This window comes from Megalobrama amblycephala, linkage group LG1 (genome assembly GCF_018812025.1).
Source record: "Megalobrama amblycephala isolate DHTTF-2021 linkage group LG1, ASM1881202v1, whole genome shotgun sequence".
NCBI lineage: Eukaryota > Metazoa > Chordata > Actinopteri > Cypriniformes > Xenocyprididae > Megalobrama > Megalobrama amblycephala.
Genome location: NC_063044.1, coordinates 56,059,591 through 56,086,019, shown reverse-complemented (window position 1 = coordinate 56,086,019; position 26,429 = coordinate 56,059,591). Strand labels below are relative to the sequence as shown.

General features: G+C 37.8%; 1 protein-coding gene across 2 annotated transcripts in view; it reads right to left on the bottom strand.

Annotated features, from left to right (window-relative positions):
• Positions 1 to 4,236: 4,236 nt before the first annotated feature.
• grin2aa (glutamate receptor, ionotropic, N-methyl D-aspartate 2A, a) overlaps positions 4,237 to 26,429 on the bottom strand; it is a 170,806-nt gene continuing 148,613 nt past the window's right edge. For both annotated transcript variants that reach the window (XM_048202867.1, XM_048202872.1), the window contains exons 6-13: positions 24,339 to 24,510; positions 23,855 to 24,008; positions 23,294 to 23,419; positions 22,371 to 22,600; positions 16,058 to 16,218; positions 13,279 to 13,466; positions 11,336 to 11,574; positions 4,237 to 10,599 (exon numbers count right to left, since the gene is read on the bottom strand). In XM_048202867.1, the coding sequence (XP_048058824.1) occupies positions 8,806 to 10,599; positions 11,336 to 11,574; positions 13,279 to 13,466; positions 16,058 to 16,218; positions 22,371 to 22,600; positions 23,294 to 23,419; positions 23,855 to 24,008; positions 24,339 to 24,510 (3,064 nt within the window). In that variant the 3' untranslated portion in view covers positions 4,237 to 8,805. The remainder of the gene's footprint in view (positions 10,600 to 11,335; positions 11,575 to 13,278; positions 13,467 to 16,057; positions 16,219 to 22,370; positions 22,601 to 23,293; positions 23,420 to 23,854; positions 24,009 to 24,338; positions 24,511 to 26,429) is intronic.

Here is a 26,429-nt window from a genome sequence, read left to right as displayed (position 1 = left end):
TTTCATTTGCATTCAACTCGTATTGGATCTTTCTGACGTGACATGAATGCACCATTAGCGTAAGGTCAGCAGAAGCAGTTAGAAGGCATTAATTTTGTCATGAAAACCTCTGATTTGTCATTTGGATTCATGCACATTGAGTTTCATTTGTTCTGCTGAATAGAGAAGAATCACAACAGAAGGAGGGAGAAGGACAGTGTTTAGCTTAGAATGCTATATTTTGTCAGCCTGTGTCAACTACAAAGAGTAAACGCTCTGGAAGTGGGTTTTGTTGGCTAGTTTGTAAAGTAATTAATTACAAGTTCAGTCCTGCCAGTCCACATCATGCTTGTGATGATTAATTGCAGCTCTTCAGAAGATACAAGAGAAATATCAGGAGTCTATATTAGCCAGTGTTTGAAAATGAGCAAAGCTGAGCAAACTTATTCATTTCCCTTCAGTGAGCAACAAAGGCGCATCTGCAGCTGAAGTCATTCTGCATGCGAGTAACTCATAGCAAACAGATGCCGGCCCATACATTTGCTGTCATTGCGTATTTCCTTTCAGCGCCTGCGGGCTTTTCCTTTGTATTTCTTTTTCATTTCTCTTTCTTCTGGGAAAAAAAAATGAGATTAGTCATAAGATTAAAATAAGAAACTATTGCATGGCTGAGTAATTTTAGACAGGTAACATTGTGTTTGTTCAAATGTTAGCACCATGTGCACATGATTATAAATTCTTTAGTGCTGAAATGCTCCAAGTAATTCCATCTAAACCAATTTACTTACTCTGAAACAAAAAAGATTACATCTTCAATTGTTTTCTTTCTCCCAGTGAAAGTGAGTCATTGTTAGTCTTAGACAGTACATTTATTGTGCTTTGTTCCAGTGTATTCAACCATGAACACCAGAAGCCTAAAGATCCATTAAATAACAAAGACATAAGCAATAGTGCCTTCTTCTCTCTAAAGCATATTTAGATATTGAAAGAGTATTTGTCCCAGTCATAGCAGATATGATCAATATCACATTACCTCAGAACAAAGGCAGAGCTGCATAGGTTAGGTGCAAGTTCTAGAACAGTACAACCTTTGCTGCAAGGTGGAAATTGATGGAAAATAGCGTGGAATTATTCCTGACATATTTAGTGAAGCTACTTTCTCTCTTTACTTTGTGTTCTTTAAATGGTTCAGGATATTTAACTGTAATAATGAGTGGTCAAAAAAAGTGCAAATTATGATTCACTTTTTTTTTTTTGTCTGTGATTGGACATCATGATCATTACAAAGTTATAATACTTGTCAATGAGATATAAGAATAACTTTTTTGGTTTGGTGGACATGGTTCTGAAAAAATATAATAAAATACTTAATAATAATATAAAAATAAATAAATTATTCTATATACAGTACTGTGCAAAAGTCTTAGGCCATGACCAGCTTTGTTGTTTTAGCAATGTTTTAATGACCATCCATATTTATTTTTCAGTCTCTTTATTACGATACAAACAGAAAATACAGTAAATATGTACAAAAAAAAAAAAAAATAAATAAATTCTGAACAAAATTGTTTCTTTAACCCTCTATGGTGTATGTCATTTAGAAAAAAATGCATTTAAAATACAATAATAATATTCAACCAAAGAAATATATATTTTAGTATTATGACATGACATCCCCTTCAACCAATACAATTAAACAACTTAATTAAACAATTAAGCTTGACATTTTTGGCAACAAGGAAGTGAAGGAGACATGAGCACATGTTAGGTCACATGCTGTCAAGGCTCCATTGTGAGTTCATTTTAGACTAGGAAATACATATAAATTCAATTTTTTTTTTAAAAAAAAATGTAATTGTACATCCAATGTGTTTTCTAAAGTTTTTGGTAATTTTTATTGCACATTTTTATAAATTCAGTAACTCAAGTACAAAAAAATCTGTGCATTATGCATAAATGACAAAGTCCTTTTAGGGATATATTTTTTTCTGTATAGCTGCAGTATTGTTCATTTACTGGCAGGCAGTAAAATAGCCCTTTTGCCTGTGTTTTAGGTTGATGTTAGTAAGTTTTATAGAAGACAGAGAGGAAAAGTTGTACCTTTTCCAGAAAGTATTGACGATAGTGACAGCAGTGAATCAGAAAATAATATTGTAGTAAGAAATGAAGAAGTTGAAGATCAAGGAAGCAGTGAGGGTATGGCTGAGATGAAGAATATAAGTCATAGACTGTTGTGGAAGTCAGGCATTTTGGTACATTATCATATGCCAGTTTGGAAGATGTGATCCATACTTCAACCAGAGGAAAGATTCATATTGGCCTCACTACACTGGCAAGCAAATGCTCCAAAAATGATGACTAAACGTGTGGAAAGTGTGAGGTATACTAAAAAAGAAGAGTCTTGTTGATTTTCAACTTGTGCTACAATCATTGATTTTGACTTCCAAGAAAGAAACAATGTTAAAGATCATTTTAACACTAAGATATGGTTTCACTATTTTTCAGGCAGAGAAGTTGCATCTGAATTTGTGTTAAATTTTTGACGTTTTCACATGCGAGTTCCAAATGAAATATAGTAGCACAAGATAAAATGTAATGTTAAAAATGCTTTTTATTGTTTTTGAAACACTGTACAAACTTTTTACTACTTTTCAGATAGTGAAAATGCATTTGAATTTGTGTGAAGTTTTGCCAGATTTGCCAAAAATAATTGACCCTAACAGGACAATGTCAGTTATAAATGATAAAGGAAAAAAAAAGGGGGAAAAAAAGGTCAAAGGTCAGATGTAGAAAACAAATTTTAGAAAATGATTTTCACCTTAAATATTACGGAAGAGGATTAGGGCCAAGCAATAATAAAAAAATAAAACCATCTCGAGATTAAAGTTGTTAAATTTCGAGAAAAAAATCGTTAAATTTCGAGAAAAAAGTCGAAATAAAATGTTGAGAATAAACTTGTTAAATTACGAGAAAAAACACGTTAAATTTCGAGAAAAAGGTCGAGATGAAATGTTGAGAATAAAGTCATTAAATTAAAACGAATTTAATGAATTTGTTCTCATAATTTAATGACTTTTTTCTCGTAATTTAATGAGTTTATTCTCAACATGTTATTTAGACCAGTGTTTCTCAACTCCAGTCCTCGGGACCCACTGCTCTGCACATTTTGTATGTATCCCTTATTTAACGCACCTGATTCAGATCATCAGCTCATTAGGAGAGACTCCATGACCTGAACTGAGTGTGTCAGGTAAGAGAGACATACAAAATGTGCAGAGCAGTGGGCCCGAGTTTAGAACCACTTTTTTAGAGTTTTTTCTCGAAATTTAACAACTTTAATCTCGAGATGGTTTTATTTTTTTATTATTGCTTGGCCCTAATCCTCTTCCGTAAAATATACTGTATGTAAAATATAAAGTCATTAATTTTTTTAAACTGTGATTTCATAATTAGTCCCATAGAGGGCTAAGCAAAAATAAGTATTTACTGTGATCTCCTGGACTGAATCATCAGATTTTGAAAGTTTTCTTGGCCTTCCATTTAGGTTTAAGAGAGCCAGTTCCTGCTATTGCTCAAGTGTAAGGGGAGGTCAATAAATACTTGCCACTTTAGCCTATAAAAGCTGTTTTTTCCCCCCCTTTTTTTATGCTGCTTACAAATTTACTGTATTTTCTGGTTATATTCTAATAAAGAGACTGAGAAATAATTATATATGGTCATTATTTCATTGCTAAAAGAACATCTAATGGTGGCATAAGACTTTTGCACAGTACAATATATATATATAAATATATCATTTTGATACTGATAACTATACTGTACTGTAATAATTAATGACTGCACTAACTTGGAATGTCTGTTTCGAAATATTTGAATCAGTTAATATTCTGAATAGATGATGCAAACTAAAGAAAAATGACAAAAGAGATAAATTCCGCTTCCATTTCCCAGTGCCGTCTGTAAGAGCATCTTCACTGTGCATACAAAATGCTTAATTTCTGCTGATAGCAAAGTTGCTTTCTTGACTCGTGTAATATTGCTGGGTCACGGCCCTTGTTTCACACATGTTCAGACTGAGGACTTGAGGCCCGAGTTCCACATTTGTCGCCATTACAGCATGTACTAATCACGACTGCTGAAATTACCAGAGCTGTCAGTCAGTTCCCAGCCCCCCCCGCTTCGTGAACTTTCTAGGTGTCCTCGGCAACATTCACCATAAGCATGGGCTTCGGAAACATACCGCAACAGATACAGTGATCATATAAAGTGGCAGAAAGAGCCTTTATTAGAAAAATGAAACTTTGACTTATATACATGTTTTTACATCTTGTAACCCAGCACACGTCCTGCAACCACATTGTATTGACATTTCACAAGTCACATATCAGACCTGTTCCTTTAATATGATCTACGTACACATAAAAAAAGAAGAGAATGAAAAACAATTCTGAACACAATACTTTAAAAGAAATGTACTTTAGAGAGAACAGGAGATATGTTCAAACCGCTCCAATGAATTAGTACTTTCTCATGCAATTTGCCAATAGCAGAAATGATTTCATTTATGCAAGTTTGTGTCAGCTTTATGTAAGCGAATACTTCCAACTTACTTTAAAAAGTTCTTAAGACATTTCAGTACGCACACAAGTGATAATGCTTCATTATAAAAGAACATTTAGGCAGCAGGTCACATGGTTTCAGTGATAAATAGGTTATAGTCACATGACAATCCCCACCCGTCCCAGTATAAAACACTGTTCTAAAATAATTTCTACTTTTAACCACATAAAATATGAATGCAAAGCTCACAAGAGTGATTATTAAACAGGAAACACAAGTGATTCGTTTCAAACAAATGTTTCTTTCTACTGCGAGTCTGCTACGATCAAAATCGTCATTTTTACAGGGAAGGCAGCATTCCTTTTTCCTTTAATAAGTGCAAGTATTCAAGCAGCTCTGTGCTCAAACTCAAACAACCAAATAAAGAATAAAAAAAAAAAAAACTTTTTTGCCACCTTTCATTTTGATTCCCTATTAAAATAATGAAATATTTTTAAAACTCAAGGTGAGCGAAGATAATCCTCATGTCAGTAACGCGATGATAAAAATGCCATTGCTGAAAGAGCCGCATGACTGACAGTGAGAATTTCCAAGTTGTTTCCAAGCTGCCATTTTTGCCCCTGCAAACGTCTTCCTGAGGGTTATAAAGCGGCCTGAGAACGAAAGGGAGCGAGCTGCAGTCGACACAGTCATGCATGAGGACTCTCGCTCCTGTCTTTAGCCACCTGCCCCTTCTCACCGTGCCTTGTGTGGCTCTGGCAGATGTAATTTGAGCTGAGGTGATTTCTCCTTGAAACTACCTCAATGGGAACACAGCCAATGATGCAGTGACAGTACACCAGCTTGCCTGGCAGCCAAAAGGGCCTATTGTTCTTACTACACTGCACTTGGCAAAATATCAATTTGGGAAAGAATAGATTTCGAATGGTCTTCCATGTGGATGCAGAGATCTATTGTCGTGTTAAGTAACTGTCTCGCTTTTTGATATTCTGCCCTACGCGGTCATAAAATTCGCCTTAAAGGGAAAGAAAATTGGTTCTGTATGTATCATTTAGTCTAATGGGTTGTCTCTAAAAGAGACAAACTTGTGGTGATGGAGGTGTCTCTGTTATCTGCAAAGACTTTTAAAGTGTAAATATTCAGCATATTGCCATTGGCCGCTGATCCTAAAACTTCCCTCTCTTCATGATCCACAGATAAACGTGCACAAACACACATCTCTTCTGAAAGAAGTGGAGTGTAACAAACATGAAGGACAAAACAGATTAACCCTTAAATGGTGTAATTGAGAAAGTACTAATTTTTTTTTTACACTTCAAAATCCTCCATTGTTGACTTCCTCAACTACTTTGCCTAGTCTAGCTCGTCTTATGGAAATAATCAGCATCTGAGCTACTTTAAATTCACGTTTGCGTACTATTCTATGAAAAGGTAAATAAACCAAAAATATAATATAATAGATTTTTCAATAAACTACAGATGGCTTTTGCCTAGCCAAAAACTGCTACATAAAATAATCCCACGCAGTTCATCTGTTTCCATTTGCAATCAATACCTGACCTGCGCTGTTCCGCCCGACACATCTGACCGCCTACGATAACCTTCGACAAAAACAGAATGATGAAGTAAAAAGTACATTTTGGTTTTCAAGATGTTTTTGTGTAAAAATCCCAGAAGTTTGGCGGTCTAAACGACACGCCAGAGTGGCCGCAGAGCTTTGGTTCATGAGCAGGATGGATTCGTACGAATGTCTATGAACCAAAGAGGCCAGTTCTCCTTACATTGATCTGATTGATCCAAGCTCACCTTCAAGTGGATTGACAGTATTTAGAAAAAAATCTGCCTCAATGCCTGTAGCCCCAACCCGTATACCCTCACCCCAGCCCCGAAATGTTCAAGCTTACAAAAACTGCAGGGCTACAATCCCTGATAACAAACTGCATGGAGACTTTGAAATCTCGAAAGGTGACGTTTCAATGCAGACCTTGTGAGTGATGTCTTTTTTTTTTTTTGTACATATGCTACAGAAAACGAGTGCTACTGTACAGACCTGTGAAACCCACACAAAAAATATTGTTTACTCTGTATCATCGTAACTTTCATGAATTATTTGAATATGAATTTACAAGCAATTTACAAGTGTCTTATATTCAAAATAGTTGCTAAGTCTTTGAGGAATTAAAAAAAGCTCTATTCTTACAGCAAACCATAGATAATAGAGAAAATCAAGAAGACGTCATATCTTTGGAGGGATAGCAGACCCGAAAAGAGCAGACTTTTTTTTTTTCTCTCTCTCTCTCTCTCTCTCTCTCTTTACAGGTTAAATCTGGCTATATGTGACAGGTAAGGGACAGAAAGCATAGCTGGTGATGTTTTCACCTGCTAATCGAGGAAGAGCAAGTATATTCACCTCGCCTCGCAAAAGATATGAAATCAATGCAGATGTGGCCCTGTGATTAATCATAGAGACTAATACCTTGCTTATTTCCCCAAAACAGCAGCTCTGCAATATGAATGATCATTTTCTTTCCATATATATGCTATATTTGCACCCTGTTACAAAGAATTTGTGATCATAACATCATAACAAAAACATAGAAAGAGTTACAATTGAGTTGCATGCCATTATTATAATTCATGTAATCAAAATACATTTTCCTTAAAGACTGGGGTTATTACAAGGGTGAAAAAATAACTGAAAAACAAGTTGCAAAGAGTAAAAACTATGTATGGCATATATGATTACAAGACCTTGATATTTTACATGTGCATACGCACATTAGCTCCTTAAAGCAGCACTTCATATGATGGATATGTTCATGATTATGATAGTGATGACATATTCAAGATTAGTGTACAGTGAATTATGTCACATTATTGGGGAAGTTCAAAGAAAGCAAGTCTGATATGAGAGTGGAAGCTGCTACAGCAGTCATATAACACGGTTATGTCGATACACATCCAACAAACGCTGAAATCGTAAACATAAAGCTCGTTTCAAAGATGGCTGAAAGATCCCCTCTCTATTGTTCGCATAAATGCGACTGCAATGGAAGTCCTTGAACAACCATAGCAGAGTGGAGGGAAACATGCATGAATGTGCCTTTCGGTGGTGCAGAGAAAATGTTACACAAAACGACACAGAACCATCCTGAGGTATTTGATCTAATACACAATTTGGCTATGTGTTCTGATTCACATTGCATGGAGTTCATTGAGTGTGTTCATACAGTATAAAGTTTAGTAATAGGTCTGCAGAACAAAGGTCTTGCGTGGTAGTCCTCAATGCGAATGTTGACCGTGTTACGGACTGCAACAGAAAACCAATGCTCTAGTTCAGACTTCAAGCTTCACACACGCCCCTCGTTACATTAAATGAGTGGATTGAGACAGCGAAGCCAGGCTCCGCCGAACTACAGTAAACAACAGTCTTTGAGAGGTGATGCTCTGATTCGGTTTCACAGTGTACAGTGACAGGATGGAAGTATTGAACAAAATAAATGCGCGACAAACTTCCATTGCAAAAACTTCCCCACAATCTTGAAATGGAGGATCAACATAATATTTCCGGTCGAACAACCTACATACAGGTCAAGTTTTCATTGCACAGATGACAACCTCAGCTACCGAACGAAATCACCTTAATGTAAGTATATCTTCAAAAGAAATAAGACGAGAAAAGAAACACACATGCAAAATAAATCTATTCCTGACATTAATATAGAAGTTCTGTTTATAAAGCAGAGGTGGGCGGTTAACTAATGATTATTGTGCTACCAAATAAGATAGAGAAGAGTCTAAATTCTAAATAGGGATTAGAATGCCAAAAATCCCAAGTCTATAGTAATAAAAGCAAAAATGCAATTGCTGAGTGCCATGAATGAAATACCCTTGCTTGCCTTAAGTTCAGGAACTTTTCCAGCCACAGTCTGTCTGATACTGGTACGCTCTTGTCACATGCAATGTGGGGCCAAATACCTGAAACCCCACCCTAGGATCTGCTTCGGTCCACCACGACTTTGAAGCAGTACATCTGTCCTAGCACTCAGCGTTTTGAGTACACACTAGCACTAGGCCAAGTGTGGGGGATAATGAACAACTTCCATGCTGGACCACTTTTTATTGGCTTACGCCCAGAAGGCATCTTAAAATGCTGAAAACCTTTGGAAAGCGCCCGTATAAGAAGAGCGATATCTCGGGTACTTTATAGATGTAGGTGACTGTGGCATTCTAAGTGAGTAAATAGTTCAACTACACAAAAAAGCATTAAACATCTGACTCGAGACTAGGTATTTTCTTATACACTCGTCTATTGCTAAACTGAGAAGAGTTGAGAACCCGGGGAGCTGAGTATGCACTAGTCTTGTTGGCTACATAAGGCATTACATGCTCTGAAATGTACATGTCATTGGGTATTCGACCATCCCTGGAACAGTATGAAGTGGTGGATTTCACGGAGGACCTCAGATTGTTCTCGTTCCTGGTTTTGATGGGAGCCAACTGTTTGTAAATATCTGAGGAGCTCCTGCCGTGGACCAGGCGAGTGTCGTCCCGTATAGACTGCATGAAGGGGTTGTCCGAGGGGTGATCGGGGTAAAGTGACTTACTACGCTTGCTTTCCTCCAGGTTTCGGTTAAAGAGCATGGACCTGCTGCCGAACAGTTTGTCAGCCTTGATGTTAAACATGTTTGCATAAGGGCTGTCCTCCAGGAAGCGGTCCTTCTCCTTTAGGCTGACGCTCCGCGCCGGCCGGTTCAGGTCAATCTCTTTGGGCTTCTCGAGCATGATATTGTCAAAGGAGTGCTGACGGCTGAGCCTCAGTCTGTTCCTCCTCTGTACGTGTGGCCCGTCCGTCTGAGGCCAGTAGTGACTGAACATGTCATCGTGGTGCATGCTAGGGCTCATCATGGCCTCCTGCAGCATCTGGTCCTCGCTGATGTCGTACAGGTTGCCCATGTGGATGCACGCCTCGCACCGGTTATATGGCGAGCGTACAGCAGCATACGGCCCCGTGCTGTAGTTGGGCACCTTGGAAAGACAGCTCCGGCAGTGAGTCTGTTTAAACCGGTCGTTGCTTTCGTGCGGACTGAGGTTCTTCTCCTTCAAGCTGTAGTGTTTGTTGTAGACGTTGTCAGGCAGGAGGTCAGATTCGCTTTGATGCAGGGGGCTGCTGTTGAGATGGATGATGGGCTGGTCGCATTTCCTATAATTGTCGTTGTGGTCTGAGTAAATTTCACCAAAATCCAAATCGTCGGTTGTAAGGCCTCTGCCTTCCCTGTAGTGTTGTGGCTCTGAGTGCAGACTCAGCTCCCGGTCAGAGTCTATGGTGTAGATTTTCTCCCGGCCCGCTCCGCCCTGCTTATTTTTTAAGTAGGACAGCTCTACTTCGCTGCAATCCCTAGGGTATTTTGACGTCATCGATCTTTTTTTTAAGTTGTCCTTGGGCTTCAGGTGCTTGTTATTATCTGGATCCTTGTAGGAGGTGGCCCTGCTTGAGCAGTCAGAGATATCCGAGTGTGCAGCATCCTCTGGCAGGTACCTCTGACTCTTCATGGACAAACGGGGGTCTAGGGTCTCAGGCACCTGAGTTTGACGCAAAGTATCCACAGATTTCTTCCACAGAGCTCGGGGTTTCGCATTGGTCTGGGCTGTGTCTGCGCTCACTGCCACCTCCACAGTATTAGGGTTTGATTCATTGAGGGTGAGGGGATGCTGACCCTGGAAGATATAGTTGTTCAGATGGTCCTTATGGCGGTTGGACAGATATGCCTGCAAGTCGCTGGAGTCCCCGTAGATATCCTTTTGGGCAAAGCTGCGATTGTCAGTGTAGATGAAGTTCCCTTTCTCCGCCATCATATCCATGATCATGGGGCTTGCCGAATGCATGAACTCACCGCCACGTTTAGGAGAGTTGATCCTGGAGCCGCTGAGATTGGTCATATTAGTCATCTGCTTGGCGGACTTGATAAGCTTAAGCATGTTGGACTGTGGACTGAAGTCCAGGTCAGATGACTTTTTCTTCATGTCGATATGGACACCATGAATGCAACTCCATATACCCTATGGAAAAAAGAGTAAATAAAGCTCAATATTCATGCACTGTGACTTTTAGTTATTCTTTTACTGTATTACAAGACCCCAATATCTGATTCTACTGCAGAGAGTTCTACCCATCAAAGAGCACTATGAGCACTATTTATTTAGGGCATAGATACAGGTGGTGCCTTCAAATTTAAAAACAAATTGCTAGGGGGTTTATTTTGAAAGCCGCATTTCCTTTAAAAAATGATCATGTCCTCTCACCAGCTCCATGAATCTCTTTTCACCAGTAAACATTCTATCAGTTACGCTTTGGTTCCCCAACACCAGCATTTCATTACCTTAAAGATGTTAATCAGAGGCACCATATTCTCATACTGACAGCATGTACACAAACCCATCAGGGATCTAAACTAAACAAAGACATACTGAGCTTCTGGCAGTGCTAGAAATCATGCTGTCAAAACAGACTGCTGCACTGTCATTTTAAGTTCCCTGGCCATGGAACAAGTGGTCGAAAATCAAATTTATGACAAACTTTTTCTTTCAAAAGTTACGTTGAGTGATATTGACTGTCCATCAACACCAAAACCAAGGTTTTCAACAGTGGGTTCGCAACCCCTAGGGGGTCTACTGCAGTAATTAGTGCCATAGTAATATTTATAATGAAATAAATAATGCAGTAATTATTATTATTATTATATTTCATTAAATATATTCTTTTTTTTACTTCAAAGAGATCGAATAAAAGCCTTACCCTGCTGATGGAGAAGAGCAAGCCGGGAGTGCCAGAGCAAACGCCAGTGAAGCAGTATCTGAGTCTCCAGTAGAACAGGTGCTCCCAGATAAAGGTAATGAGGCTGAGACCCATTGCGGTCGCCAGCATGTAGAACACTCCAGCCATGTTGTCCACATCCAGCTGGCTGCTCATTACCTCGTTCTTCTCATTGTGGCAGATCCCAGTCAGCCACTGAGCCTCCAACTCCTCCATCTCACCTGTGGAGAGATGCACATGCCCAGGCTCACGTCATCAATCAGCTGTCTCCCAATTCATGTACACCTCAGTGGGCCACACTGCTATCCTCCACAGACATATCCTCCTGTTCCAGAACTCCCCATGCGCTAACATGTCAAAGTGAGGATCAATAAAATTATAGACTCAAGCTTCAGCCATATGTTAGCACCATCTGAGACCTTTTTCTCTTTCTCTACAAGGTACAGCTGCCAGTAGGATAATTTTGTCATTTTTCATGTTCCTCATATAGGGCTACTGTGAAACATAGCATATACAGTAGTATGGAGAGAGGGAAATACTGCAGATGTCTATGAAGGAAGAAATCTGAACTAAAAGAAGGCTAAATAATGTAATATATGAACATTGAGGCATGAAAACAACACATTCTAATTCTGGCTTTACTACACTGAATAAAAACTCTTCAGGGCAGACATATACATTTACATTTATTCATTTAGTAGACGCTTTTATCCAAAGTGACTTATAAATGAGGAACATATATAGTTTCAACATACAGGTAGAGGCAGCGCCACAGATGTTATATTATTCCAAGATGTTATAAAACCATGTATATGAATATGAGTAGTCGACACAAAATGTGCCGATGCTTTCTGGGTGGTAAAAATATATGAAAATGTATGGATGTCCTGGTTTTTTTTTTTGGCCTATGACTGTGATAAAGCTAATCACAGTTTTTGCACCCAACACCGAACCTTGTAATCAATCATAAATATAGTTACACAATGAATCCACAAATTAATTTAGAATTAACAGAATTAAGTGCAACTGTTTAATAAATAAGTTTAAAATATAACAATTGTAATAATTAATAATAATTGTTTTTAAAATATGTTTTTAATAATCATCTTTGATAATTAAAAGGATTAATTCACTTTTGAATTAAAATTTCCTGATAATTTACTCACCCCCATGTCATCCAAGATGTTCATGTCTTTCTTCAGTCGGAAAGAAATTAAGGTTTTTGATGAAAACATTCCACGATTTTTCTCCATATAGTGGACTTCAGTGGGGTTCATGGGTTGAAGGTCTAAATTGCAGTTTCAATGCAGCTTCAAAGGGATCTACACGATATCAGACGAGGAGTAAGAGTCTTATCTAGCGAAACGATCGACCATTTTATATATATAAAAAAAAATTATATACATTTTAACCACAAATGCTCGTCTTGCACTGTTCTGCGATCCGCCACGCATGATGTAATCACGTTAGAAAGGTCGCATGTGACGTAGGTGAAAGTACAGATCCAGTGTCTACAAAGCAAACGTGCAAAGACTAAGCCAAACACTCTAAGTCATTTCGCTAGATAAGACCCTTATTCCTCGTCTGGGATCATGTAGAGCCCTCTAAAGCTGCACTGAAACTGTAATTTGATCCCCACTGAAGTCCACTATGAGATGAAAAATCCTGGAATGTTTTCCTCAAAAACCTTTATATCTTTCTCTCTTCAGTCGAAAAGAAATTAACATCTTGGATAACAGGGGAGTGAGTAAATTATCAGGAAATTTTAATTCTGAAGTAAACTAATCCTTTAACAAGACTTTTACATCCTTACAGTTCTATGTTGGGGACTCCACGGAAAGGTCAATAGTGCTTGTACGGCTCTCAAGCTGTCTATTCTAACAAGCACAGTATTCTGGACTGGTGCCAGACATGCAGGCACTTACCATCTCCAATAATAGCAAGAATGGCCAGATCCACCGGGCGCTTCCAAAGCGACCCTTTCTGCAGGGCGATGCCGTAGCCAGTGGTAGCAAAGATGTAGCCACTGCCAATGGTCACTAGTTTACAGCCCTCATCCCTACCGGCCATGTAGTTCAGCACAGCTGCGTCATATATGAAGGCATCGAGTTTGCTGGTGAAAGGAAAGGGCACAGACACTATTCAGATAGCAATTAGAGAGGTTAAATGTTCTGAGTCATTTTTCATGCCTTAACACCACTGTCATGCCACCAACAGCATTGAATGAATCATAACACATTTTAACTTTACAGCAATGATGTAGACGCAGAGTCACGAGTTTAAGGTGAGAGACAGCACTGAGTGCGATCACACCATAAGTAATGGAGAGAAAGACAGAGCAATAAAAGCTATTTGATTGACTTTGGCCTAATTTATTTATTTATTTAGCCAGGGGTTGTGAAAATGGTGTCTGTAAGGAAAAAAAATTACAAAATGCATTTCAAAATATAAACCAAGGCTACATATTTTCCAGATTTGTTTGTTTATATAAGCCTGCATCTTCCGCCTTGCCATTGTTGCTTGTTCACTGGGGCACAATTCTCTGTAATGCTTCTTTGGAATAATATTTGTTGTGAAATGTGCAGTAAATTTGAATTGAAAATATAAAACTCTCACACTGGGTAGAAAAACGATATGTATTAACTTATTATATATTAACTGTGGTAACAAATATATAAATATTTTATTCCAGATCTCTTTTTTTTTTTTTTTTGCTCTGGCTGTAGTACAAAGACAAACAAAAGCCAATTATTTTGTTTCTGAAACAACATGTTATCTTTTTAGTATTGCACAATATTTCTCACGAAATATTTTACTGCCTTTTTAGGAATGGTGTCATCATATATGGGGTCTTTTGGCATTTATAAAATGAAAACAGCATACACAAATAGAGAAAGCGAGATGAACGACTGAAGTTTTGTTTCTGTGTCTATACAGTCAGTGATGGCATCATTACATTCATGCCCTCCAACTGCAAGCTATTTTATTTTATTTCAGCTTTATTTAAATGAATGAAAACGATTTTTTACAACACTGGGACTATATTATTATTTATTATTATAAACTCAACTGAAAATCATGGTTGAATCACAAAAGAAATGCTAATATCATGCTAACACTGTACCTAGATAAATACGACATCAGTTCTAGTTTGTGCTTCTTCATTAAAAGCCATCATATGACCAGCTCACGGCAGAAATCTCCCACGAAATTTGACTCAAACACAAAAACGTGACAAAACTCACACTGTGTGCACCCGACTTTCAACCCCACCTACAAACTGACATTTGGAGCCACAGTGGGCTGCTTGTCAAACTCGATCTGTATGTTGGAAAAGCCTTTGTCTAAGACTCATTAGTCTGGTTGTCTGACATTTCAAGAATGTCAAATGTAACTCAGGGATCATGCTGACATCCAGTAGATTTGCTCAATGATTCTTTTGTAACGGTACTGGCTGGATCCACAGTATGTGTAGTGATATGCTGAGCTGCAAGAAATACACAGAAGCTGTGTACAACCAAAGAAAATAGTCAACCTAATGCAAGGCAATTTAATATTGTGTATTTGCTGTACCCATCCACAAATAGGCCTATACAACTGCACAGTTTTGCTGCAGCTTAGAGAGATAATGAAAGCTGTTTAATATCCCTTGTTGCTGATCCACTGTTCTTCTCTTTCACTGTACCTTCTTATATTCGGAAGGCAGGATTGCTTGTATTTTATGAATTGAATGAAACTGAATTGTCTTAGTAACCAGTAAAATTGTCAGAAAATGAACATTTGATCATCATTGATTTTTTTTTCTTCCATTTTCTGACAATTTTCTGACTTTTTTTTATATCATTTTCTGACTTTGGCCCAATTCATTTATTTATTTATTTATTTATTTTGCCAGGGGTTGTCAAACTGGTGCCTGTAAAGAGAAGAAAATTTGAGAGAAAAGGAATAAGAAATGAAAAGAAAAAAAATCCAAGGCTGCATATTTTTTCATTAAACAGAAGCTGCACACACTTTCTTGAGTTAGAACTGAGGTTTTATCTATGAATTTGCATGATAAAAAGAAAAAATATATATCTTTTATTAATGTTTCTTTTGTTCTTTGACCCACGCTGCTCCTTTAATTCAGCTGTGACCATGATAGGGAGAGGTTTATAGTTTTGATAGGAGATAATAATAATAATAATAATGTATATAACGGTTTATAATATAATATGAACAACTGTTTTTTTTAACTAAAATAAAGCTGAAATAAAATAAAATTTAAACATTACATGAAAAACTTAAAAACTGAAACAAAATAAAGGTGAAGTACTAAAATTACTAAACTGAAATAGAAATAAAACAACACTTAATAGAAATGAATATATAAAAAATAACAGCTAATACAAAATAATAATAAATACCAAATATAAGTAATGCTAAATGTCCTTTCCTCACACAAAGCTTCTGTACGAGTTTTAAAGACATTTTGTAACGTAACAACCTTGACAGTAGCTGGGAAAATGTACCTTTTGTGTTCCACAGAAGAAGAAAAAAAAATGTCAATGTCATAGTGAGAAAATCTTCATTTTTGGGCAAACGAATCCCTTTAATAACAGCCCTGCCACGTACAGCAATATACTAGAAAAACAAAGACTCGCTCGCTATTTCAACCATTCTGCTCAGATTGACAGGATAAATACAGTAAGGGTGCGATATACATACCCGGTCTTCAAGCTGACCAGTGCGTCGTTCACCCCGGTCTGATGGTACTTCACCATGTACTGGTGCATGTCAGGGTAATTCTTTCGGATGTTTCTCTCTGTGCTGCCGTTTGGGACCGTTCCAAAGCGGAAAGGAGGGGAGTAGGAGTAGGGGCTTTGAAACTACAAAATTAAAAAACAAAATAAAATACCAATAAAAACACAGCAGGAAATAAAATGCTTCCATGGCAATAAATACAGACAATAAAACACCTGAAGATTGAGTATTATTACTTGAACTTGAAATACTGCTTCCAATAAGACCTAAAAATGTTTTTACATTCTCTAGTTCTTTTAAATCCTACATACAGAAAGCATTACCTACAGTAACACTGAAAACTTTTTTAATCTCTAAAGAAGCAAAGGACAAATTAACAATTCAGTTTCTTGATAAGAAAAACTATTAAAGAATCTTTATGTGCATGTGAAGTTTAAAACTCATATTCAATATTGTGAAACATCTTCTATGAGCCCACTGTACACTAAATGAAGTTTTAAAGGTGCCCTAGATTCAAAAATTGAATTTATATCGGCATAGTTGAATAACAAGAGTTCAGTACATGGAAATGACATACAGTGAGTCTCAAACTCCATTGTTTCCTCCTCCTTATATAAATCTCATTTGTTTAAAAGACCTCTGAAGAACAGGCAAATCTCAACATAACACCGACTGTTACGTAACAGTCAGGGTGTACGCCCCCAATATTTGCATATGCCAGCCCATGATCGAGGCATTAGACAAGGGCAGCCAGTATTCATGATAACATGATATTTTTAGTGATATTTGTAAATTGTCTTTCTAAATGTTTCGTTAGCATGTTGCTAATGTACTGTTAAATGTGGTTAAAGTTACCATCGTTTCTTACTGTATTCACGGAGACAAGAGAGCCGTCGCTATTTTCATTTTTAAACACTTGCAGTCTGTATAATTCATAAACACAACTTCATTCTTTATAAATCTCTCCAACAGTGTAGCATTAGCCGTTAGCCAGGGAGCATAGCCTCAAACTCATTCAGAATCAATGTAAACATCAAAATAAACACTGTACTTGCGCGATTAGACATGCTGCATGACAAACACTTTGTAAAGGTCCATTTTGAGGGTTATATTAGCTGTTTGAACTTTTTTTATGTTGTTTAAGGCAAGCGCGAGCTCCGTGGGCATGAAGCACGAGATTTAAAGGGCCACACACCCTGAATCGGCTCATTTCTAATTATGCCCCAAAATAGGCAGTTAAAAAAATGAATTAAAAAAAATCTATGGGGTATTTTGAGCTGAAACTTCACAGACACGTTCAGGGGACACCTTAGACTTATATTACATCTTTTAAAAAAAAAAGTTCTAGGGCACCTTTAAAGTAATGTTTAGGAGGAGCTTGCTCATCTAATCCTGTCAATCATAACGCAAGGATATAGGAACAGCTGCTTACTTTTAAAATGAAAAGTTCTTTATTGCCATCTATAAAGAACCTTTAACATCCATGGAACCTTTTGATTGCACAAAAGGCTCTTTATGGTGGAAAAAAGGTTTGTTAACCTCTTAACTTTAGCCCTCATGCCTTTGAGGCTTTTAGTAGACCACAGCTGAAAGAGCTTACAGTTGCCGATGGATATGAGCGTATACTTTAACCAAATGCCGTGCCTGTCATGGAGACTGACGAAGGTAAGCCAACACATCACAATTGAGACAGACTGCCTCAAAGCGCGTGTGCTGTGATGCATGAGATATCTGTGATCGCATGAACAGTAGCATCTTCTCAGCATGTTTAAGTGTGTGTAATGCATTCAGGTGATCAGATGATTTTGCATGCATCGCTTCTCTTGTGGCGCATCGACTGAAAATTACAACCAAAAGCTGCACAATGTGGCATCGTATGTTATATTCCGAGTTGTGTTGCGGTAAAAATAGCAGTGTCAATAGAGCAGTGAGTGAACCATTTGACGTTACCGACATAGAACGCAAACAAAATGGCGCCGGCCATTGTCCAAATCGGTCCAAATATGTCATGGGTTTCATGGATTTTCTACTACATATTTCAGTAAGAGACATCATTTACATTATATTAAGCCATACAAGTCTTAACACCAGGGGTTCCCTTTGCGCATAATTTTGATTTAATTGTTCACTAATAACTTAATAAGTACAGTAGTTCAGGTAAGTATTTAAGGTTCAAGAAGTTAATGTGTGCTTGATAAGACCCAAACAACACAGATCTAGGCTAGGCAGCTTTGCTTAAGAGTCTCTCTTCATCCACTCTGCATCACTTATAGGACCAAACAAGCTCTTTGCTGGTGTTTGAATGTGTTTGTTTGTTGACTATTTGACTAGAGCTATGCCACTTTAATGTGTGGCTTTATGAGCACATGAGAGCATCATCAGCTATTTCCTCTTACTCTTCATGTCTTCTTCCTGCAGGGCCATACATGGCTACAGCTCTCCTTTTTAGAGAACTGATATTGTCTGTCTTATTATAGCATTAATTCTCTATTACATCCCAAACAGTGGCCTTTTTGACTGGAACAAGCAGTTGAGAAGCTCTTCTCGAGCCAGTCTACACCTGCTGCTCTCCCTGTACTTGACACAGTATGGTTATTTATTTTCACTGGGCAGCCATGAAAACACTTAAATAACACAGTTGCTGAATGGACAAAAAATGTCTGTTTTTGGGAATCAGGTTGTTAGATTATGGCTCCTAAGGCGTGCCTCATCCCAGTCCTCTTAATTGGTAACTAAATGAACAATTACTCAGTGCTGAGGGATTTTATTTAGCAGAAAAAGAGAATATATAGAAAGAGTATAGGTTTAACCAATGAGAGAGAGAATACATCATACAGCTCATGGTATAGGAATGTGATACATATAGAAAAAACAAGTCTAAATATGGTCATCTCCCGGTCAGGTGCCCAGGCTTTCCTTGGGATCCCAAAGACCTTCTCCTAGTCAAGTCAAGTCAAGTCAAGTCAAATTTATTTATATAGCGCTTTTACAATTGGTAATTGTTTCAAAGCAGCTTTACATATTAGAAGCACAGAAAAAAAGGGAAGTGGTTAAAAATAAGCTGTACAAACAAGCGTGGTAATATGTAACATATACAAGATGGTGCTACATTAAGCCAATGTCGGCTGACTCCCAGGGGTGGAAAAAACCCCCTAGGAGAAAAACCCAGCGTGCTAACACTGGGAAAAAAGTCCTAGGAGGGAAAAAACCCCTTGGAAGATATATATAATATATGTAAATGGATATGGAGATCAAAATCTGAATTATACATTTTTATTATAGAGATTAAAAATAGATTATATATAAATATATGTAAGCATACTTCTAATACAAAAGCAGGGACCATTCCCTGTCTCCCATTAGAGCCTTGTTCCTTATATGGAAATGGTTCCGGTACATAAAGAAAACCATATGTTAAAACATAGGATACAGCTTCAACAGAGGACAAAAGACCCTCTGTCCACTTTCCTTCAATGCTGAGACCAACATAAAATCTATCACAGGTAAAATACACACTCATACATAAACTGCTATCTGTTGTACAAAAGCACAATGCTCTGTATTCTGTAGATGAAATTTTGCATCACAACACTCTACACCGTTCACAAATGCTGAGCATACAGTAAAACACCAACAAAAAGTCCCATGGCAGCTGAACAAGACAAATGATTCTACTTTAATCGAGCTCACCACTACATAAGAGAGTTCACAATCTATGTCAAAGAGCTTTGGGCTTTATTTTATTTGTGATTGAAGATATTCCTTTCAGACAGGATATTTTTTACCTGCCTGGATGGGCCAGTGGTTCAGATTTATATTTGTTTTGCCAAAAATTTCACTAGCTCCACCACCACTACACACACACACACACACACACACACACACACACACACACACACACACACACACACTATTTATATTATATTATATTATATTATATTATATTATATTATATTATATTATATATATTATATTATATTATATTATATTATATTATATTATATTATATTATTGCAACCGGCCATCCTTATTGTTCTGTTTTTTGTTTGTTTTTTCCCATCCACATACTAATTCTGCAATATAATGTCCTTTTTAAAAATTTCAAGCATCTAAATTATTTTAAAGAAAGCTCAACCTCATTGTAATCCAATACTCACATCAGCATGCCAGCATGCTGTGGGATTATCATTAGTCTTGATATGAGCCTTAGGAACGAAAAACATCCAGTGGTCAACATAATTCAAGTCTGCAAAGTAAACACTCTAGACTGCAGTAAATATCCAGCAGAGACTGCAACATCTTACCAAAGGTCAAAGTACTTTGTTGTGCTAGTACAGGATCGAAACCACTGTGCTGCCATCAGTGGCATAGCTTTCATTAGATCTTTGGAAGATGCACACACTTGCCATAAGACCTATCAAATGAATATCCTTACATGACTTAAAAGGCAGTAAAGGGATAGTGCACCCAAAAATGCCATCCTAGGTGTATATGACTTTCTTCTTTCAGACGAACACAATTGGAGCCCAAAAAAGTGCCACCATCCATCATAAAAGATATCCACATGGCTCTGGGGGGTTAATAAAGGCCTTCTAAAGCGAAGCGATGCGTTTGTGTAAGAAAAATATCCATATTTAAAAATTATCCATATTGTAAACTTAAATAATTGGCTTCAGGCAGACGGCCATACGCATGTCGACTTATGGCAAAAGAGTAACCCCTGACGCAATGTTGTAGTAGCGTAAGCTTTGACGCCTCTCGCTGTTCAAACAAATAGGAGTGGCCAACAAACTCAAGCTCCTCTTCTCTTATATCAAAATCCTCTGAAATTTGTCTTTAAAAATTCTCATTTTAGACTTCTAATTCGTGACCGGTGTTTTATTTTGCTCTCTCCTCTGCGCTTACGTGTTGGTCAGTACGTCATGAGTCGAGTCAGAGTTCACTCTTTCGCCGTAAATGCTTTTCGATGCGTACGGCCATCTGTCGGAAGCCAGTTATTTTAGTTTTTAAAGTTTTTAATATATTTATAATTTATATATTAAATATGAATATAACGCATTGCCTTTAATAAGCCCCCGGAGCTGTGTGGATATCTTTTATGATGGATGGTTGCACTGTTTTGGGCTTCAAAATCTAATCCTCTATTTATTGCCATTATAAAGCTTGGAAGAGCCAGGACATTATTTAATATAACTCTAATTGTGTTCGACTGAAAGATGAAAGTCATTTACACCTAGGATGGCTTGAGGGTGAGTAAATCATAGGGTAATTTTCATTTTTGGGTGAACTAACCCTTTAAGAATGCAAATAATATTAAAAAATATATAACAACAGGCTGCATTTATTTGATCAAAAATACAGTAAAAACAGCAATATTGTGAAATATTCTTACAATTTAAAATTTAAAGTGCCCCTATTGTGCTATTTTAAAAGTTCTTCATTTTGTTTTGGAGGTCTCCTATAACAGGTTTACATGCATTGAAGGTCAAAAAACGCATTAATTTTCTCATAATATAAATTGCACATTACCACGTTTTTCAATGATTCTCAAATAACTCATCCAATGCTTCAGTCTCTCTAAATCCCTCCTTTCCATGAGCCTGCTCTGCTCTGATTGGCCAGATGCATGCGGAAACAAACGCCCATTACCATAACTGATTCAGCTCCGGAGGCTTCCTAAAGCTCAGTGATTGTACACACTGTAAAGACAGTAACGATGGTGTCGATTTTAAAATATCAATCTGAGCGCGAGTCCGATGATGAAACATTGGAAGAACTAGTTATTCAACCCAAACCTCCATCGCAAGGACAACTTGAGCAGGGCGTGTCTCAGTGATACGCTACTCAGTTTGACATAAATTATGAGATGCAACTGTAATTCCTCTACATCGGCATTAACAAGTGTATGTCCATCAACAAACCGATGTGTATAGTTGTAATTTATTGCGGTGCACATGTGGGAACTGTATCATTAACTGTATCAATAATGGTGCATACGTTAGCATAGCACTAACGTGAATGACTGATGTAACATTAAGTTTGTATAATATAATAAATATAATATTTTTGTATAAACCGTGATATATTTTTTTCAAGATTCTTTGATGAATAGAAAGAACAGCATTTATTTGAAATAGAAATCTTTTGCAAAAGGCTTTACTGTCACTTTTGATAAACTGAATCCTTCCTTGCAAAATAAAAGTTTTAATTTCTTTAAAAAAAAATCTTACTGACCCCAAACGTTTGAACGGTGGTATATATATATATATTGTTTTACCTTATTGTCGCTTAGACCTGTCACTTGGTCCACAAATTCCTCCTGGATCATGAAGGCAGCCAGGTTAGCAGTGTAACTGGCCAAGAAGATGACAGCGAAGAAGGCCCAGACGGACACAATGAATTTACTGGTGGTGCCTTTGGGGTTTTGCACGGGCACAGAGTTGTTAAATACCAGGCCCCACAACAGCCACACTGCTTTCCCCATGGTGAAAGATGGTCCGTGGGGGTCTGCGGAAGACATGTTTTCATTAACACCCTTCATTCGTGCTAAAGCCTTTTTCAGTGCTTTAATTTCGGAAATAATATAATCTCCCCTCTGCACGGTCATTAGAGTACTTGCATATAATAATGACAAAGTACAGCACCCTACTGCTCAGCTGTTAATCTTTATATTCTTGAATAGTTCAAGAAAGACTTTATGCAAGAGTTAACATTGGAACATTGGGATAAATACACAGAAGTGAAGCAGGAAACGGTTCCTTTGTAAGGTGGGTGTAGAACTAGACAGCCGATTTATCTTTAGATGCCTTTGACGTACCTCCCTTTTGAAAACGGAAAAATCTAGGCTTTAAATGAGTCATCTAACAAGAGAAGAAATGCTTTTTAGTGCCACATAACAAAAGCATTTCAAATGAGACTACATGAATTAAATCTGATCCACTTGAATCAAATGAAAATGAATTGAACTTTATTGAACTAACTCGGAGCCTGAAACCACTCAGCACTGAACACGGTGAAATTAAGTATAAATTAAGCCTCTATATTTTGCAAAAGAACAGAGGGGTTGTGGTTGTGGTACAGATGAGACAAGGCTCTAGCAGAGCAGGGCAAGGATTTACAAGGGTGCCTGAGACTGAAAGACCGACTGCATTGCAGGGGAACCGCAGAGGGAGGGAGTAGCTGTGAGTGCAAGTTACGTACCTTTGCCCTGAGCGAGGTTCCTGTTGAAGCCCAGGGGGCTGATGTACTCAAACATGAAGACAGCCATTGCAGTCACCAGAAGCAGCATCACAAACATCATCACCCACACAGACGCACTGAAGGGCTCTGCAGCGAGGGAGGAGAAGGAGGAGCAAGAGACAGGTAGATTAGGGAAAAAACCACACAGTCAGCGACTATCATGCAGGCATTCTGCATGGTGTGTGACTATGGACAAGCTGAAGAGATTAAAGAGCTTTACCGTGGGAAGTAAATGGGAAACTGGCAAGTGTCCATTGGGGAGGTTTCTCAGACCCTGTAATTATTGGCCTTATGCTAATTAAATAATGGCTTGCTGATCTAGTGCCATCAAGCATAAAGGAGCACTCAGGGTGCTATGAATCTAAAAGCGGTCCACTTCAGCAGATTTGTGGGAGACTCTATCGGCCTCTGTTGGATCTGTTCTTTGTTCGGTGAGAAGACTTCAATATTTTTACAGGTGGAAATTAGATGCGCCCCTCAAGATCGTCAGGAAAATGGCTGCTGTGCCCTGCAGATAGTTACCTAAAAATGCTGATGGAGAGACGGTTCCGTTGCTACGGGATACCATCACACTAATCCCTGTTTCCACGAAGGGGACGGAGAAATCGATGACCTCTGAGCGCTCCTCATTGATTGTCAGGGAGCCCACGGCCATGACTGCTTTTTTGGTCAGCACCTGTGGCAGAAGACAAGACAACACAAGGGTTTAGAAAAAAAACTGCAAAGTTTATATACAGAACACCTGGGATAGTTGGATTTATTTTTGTAACCAAATGAAACTTGAGTTTCAACAGCATTTTACTCCCTCTGGATCCAAATTGAACAAATATCTTGCTCCTTTCCCCAATTTCACATTTGATTGCTATAAGGCTTTGACTGATTTCTTCCAGTGGAGAGGGAGAGAGAGAGAAGTTCACTCCGCTTCTGTGAACAAAACTTGATTCAATCTAACCTTTGTTTAGCTCTGTAAATGGAAAAGCAAATTTGGCTATTGAAATCTTCTCACCTCTCCCACCATGCCGTTCCACACGTTGTTGATCTTCTTCCCGTGCTTCCCGTTGGTCACTAGATAAAGGTCATAGGTGAACTTCACATTCCGAGCAATTTTCTTGAGTATGTCGATGCAGAAGCCTTTGCAGCACTTTTTAATGTACGTTCCTCCTCCCTCGGTGGTGTTGCTGATGAATAGAGCACATTAATCACAGCTCAACTTAAAGCTAAATATCTGAATCATGATGTCAGGACCATTTCACACTTGGCTGACTGATGCATTTTCTAGATTGCTCCATGTATGGGGAGAGATATGGCATGCGTTGCAATGAACTTTCTTAGCGGTAAGAAATGCAAAGTTTTGCACATTTAAATATGGGGATGAATGGCTAATTTAGCATTCTGTGGGTGCAGAATACAGAAGTCACTCCTGAAATTGCAATGGCTGAGCAAGAAACACACAGTGCCATTCAAAAGTTTGGGGTCAGTTTTTTTGGAGTCAGTTAAAAAAAATGAAGAGGAAAAAAAATTAATGCATGTATTATACAAGAATGCATTAAATTGATCAAAAGTGTTTTCATTGTTATAAAAATTTTCCATTTTAAAAAAATGCTGTTTATTTACAGCATTTATTTAACATTTATTTTGCTGTTGAAAACAGCACAACTGTTTTCAACATTGATAATAATTATAAATATTTCTTGAGCAGCAAATCAGCATATCAGAATAATTTCTGAAGGATCATGTGACACTGAAGACTGGAGTAATGATGCTGAAAATTTAGCTTTGCCATTACAGGAATAAATTACATTTTAAAATATATAAAAATAGTTTATTTAAATGTTTAATAATATTTCACAGTATTACTGTATTTTTGATCAAATAAATGCAGTATTAGTAAGCAGAAGAGACTTCTTTAAAAAAAAAATAAAAGGAACTGACCCCAAACTTTCCAACAGCAGTGTAGATAACTGTTTAATCCGTTTTAAGTCAGATATGTTTGACGAAAGAAATGTTAACAACTACAAACACTTATTACTAAACTGTCATTTACAGAAGTGCCTTTTGTTTTAAATCAACATGCTCTCTCTGGACCATAATATATAGGACCATGACAATACATCGTGTCTCGATTCGCGATACGAAGAATCTGGAGCGATTCCGATCGTGATTCTCTCTCGAATCGATGTATCATCCCAGCCCTAATAATTTATGGGTTACCCATTTTAAGGTGCAGTGTGTACATTTTAGCGGCATCTAGCGGTGAGGTTGCGAATTGCAATATAGAGAAGCTACGGTGGCCAACACAGGACAAAGATGTCATTGTCTGAGACAATAGAGAGTAGCTAGTCAAGCAAACGCGCTCTGTAGAGCAGTTTGTCCGTTTAGGGATACTGTAGAAACATGCTGATTCTAAGGTAATAAAAACATAACAGTTCATTATGTAAGGTCTTTATACACCACTAAAAACATAGTTATGTATATTATATTCCATTTCTGTCAACAGATCCTCCTAAAATTTACACATTGCACCTTTAACTTTTTTTGGGGCCTAAAATCAGTTCAATATATAACAGAACTCAGTGTGAACAGAAAGAGATTTAGTACTCAGAGCACTTGTGATCAGATGTTCGAGTGTCTGATTTCATGACTACATACATGAAACAAACAAACAAACATGAAATTAGATATTGGATATGTGAGCTTCAAATGATTTTTACTGCATGTATAACCAATCTCTGTGTGAACAGAACAGGATTAAGCACTCAGAAGAGGAGTCACAATCGTATTTAGTTGCAGTGTGTCTAAAGCCCATTTTGGACAGCAGTCTGCTTGTGCAGATCAGTCTCTGGCTGGGATTACAGTACAGTAGGTATAGTGTGCTGAAGCATGAACGATAGAGCATTTTGCTGCCGGCAGTGGAGATATTTCTTAATTACAATGAATAGTAGGGGTTTCCCTTGAGAGCCACTCAGGGAGCCATCAAGGGAGTGCCAAACCTCTGGTGAAAATTGCAGTCAGCTGGAGATTTCTGATGCCTCATAAAGACCACCGCCAATCTGTGCCGATTTAATTGCAGAGGGGTTCCTGTTTTCCCGAGTGAGGA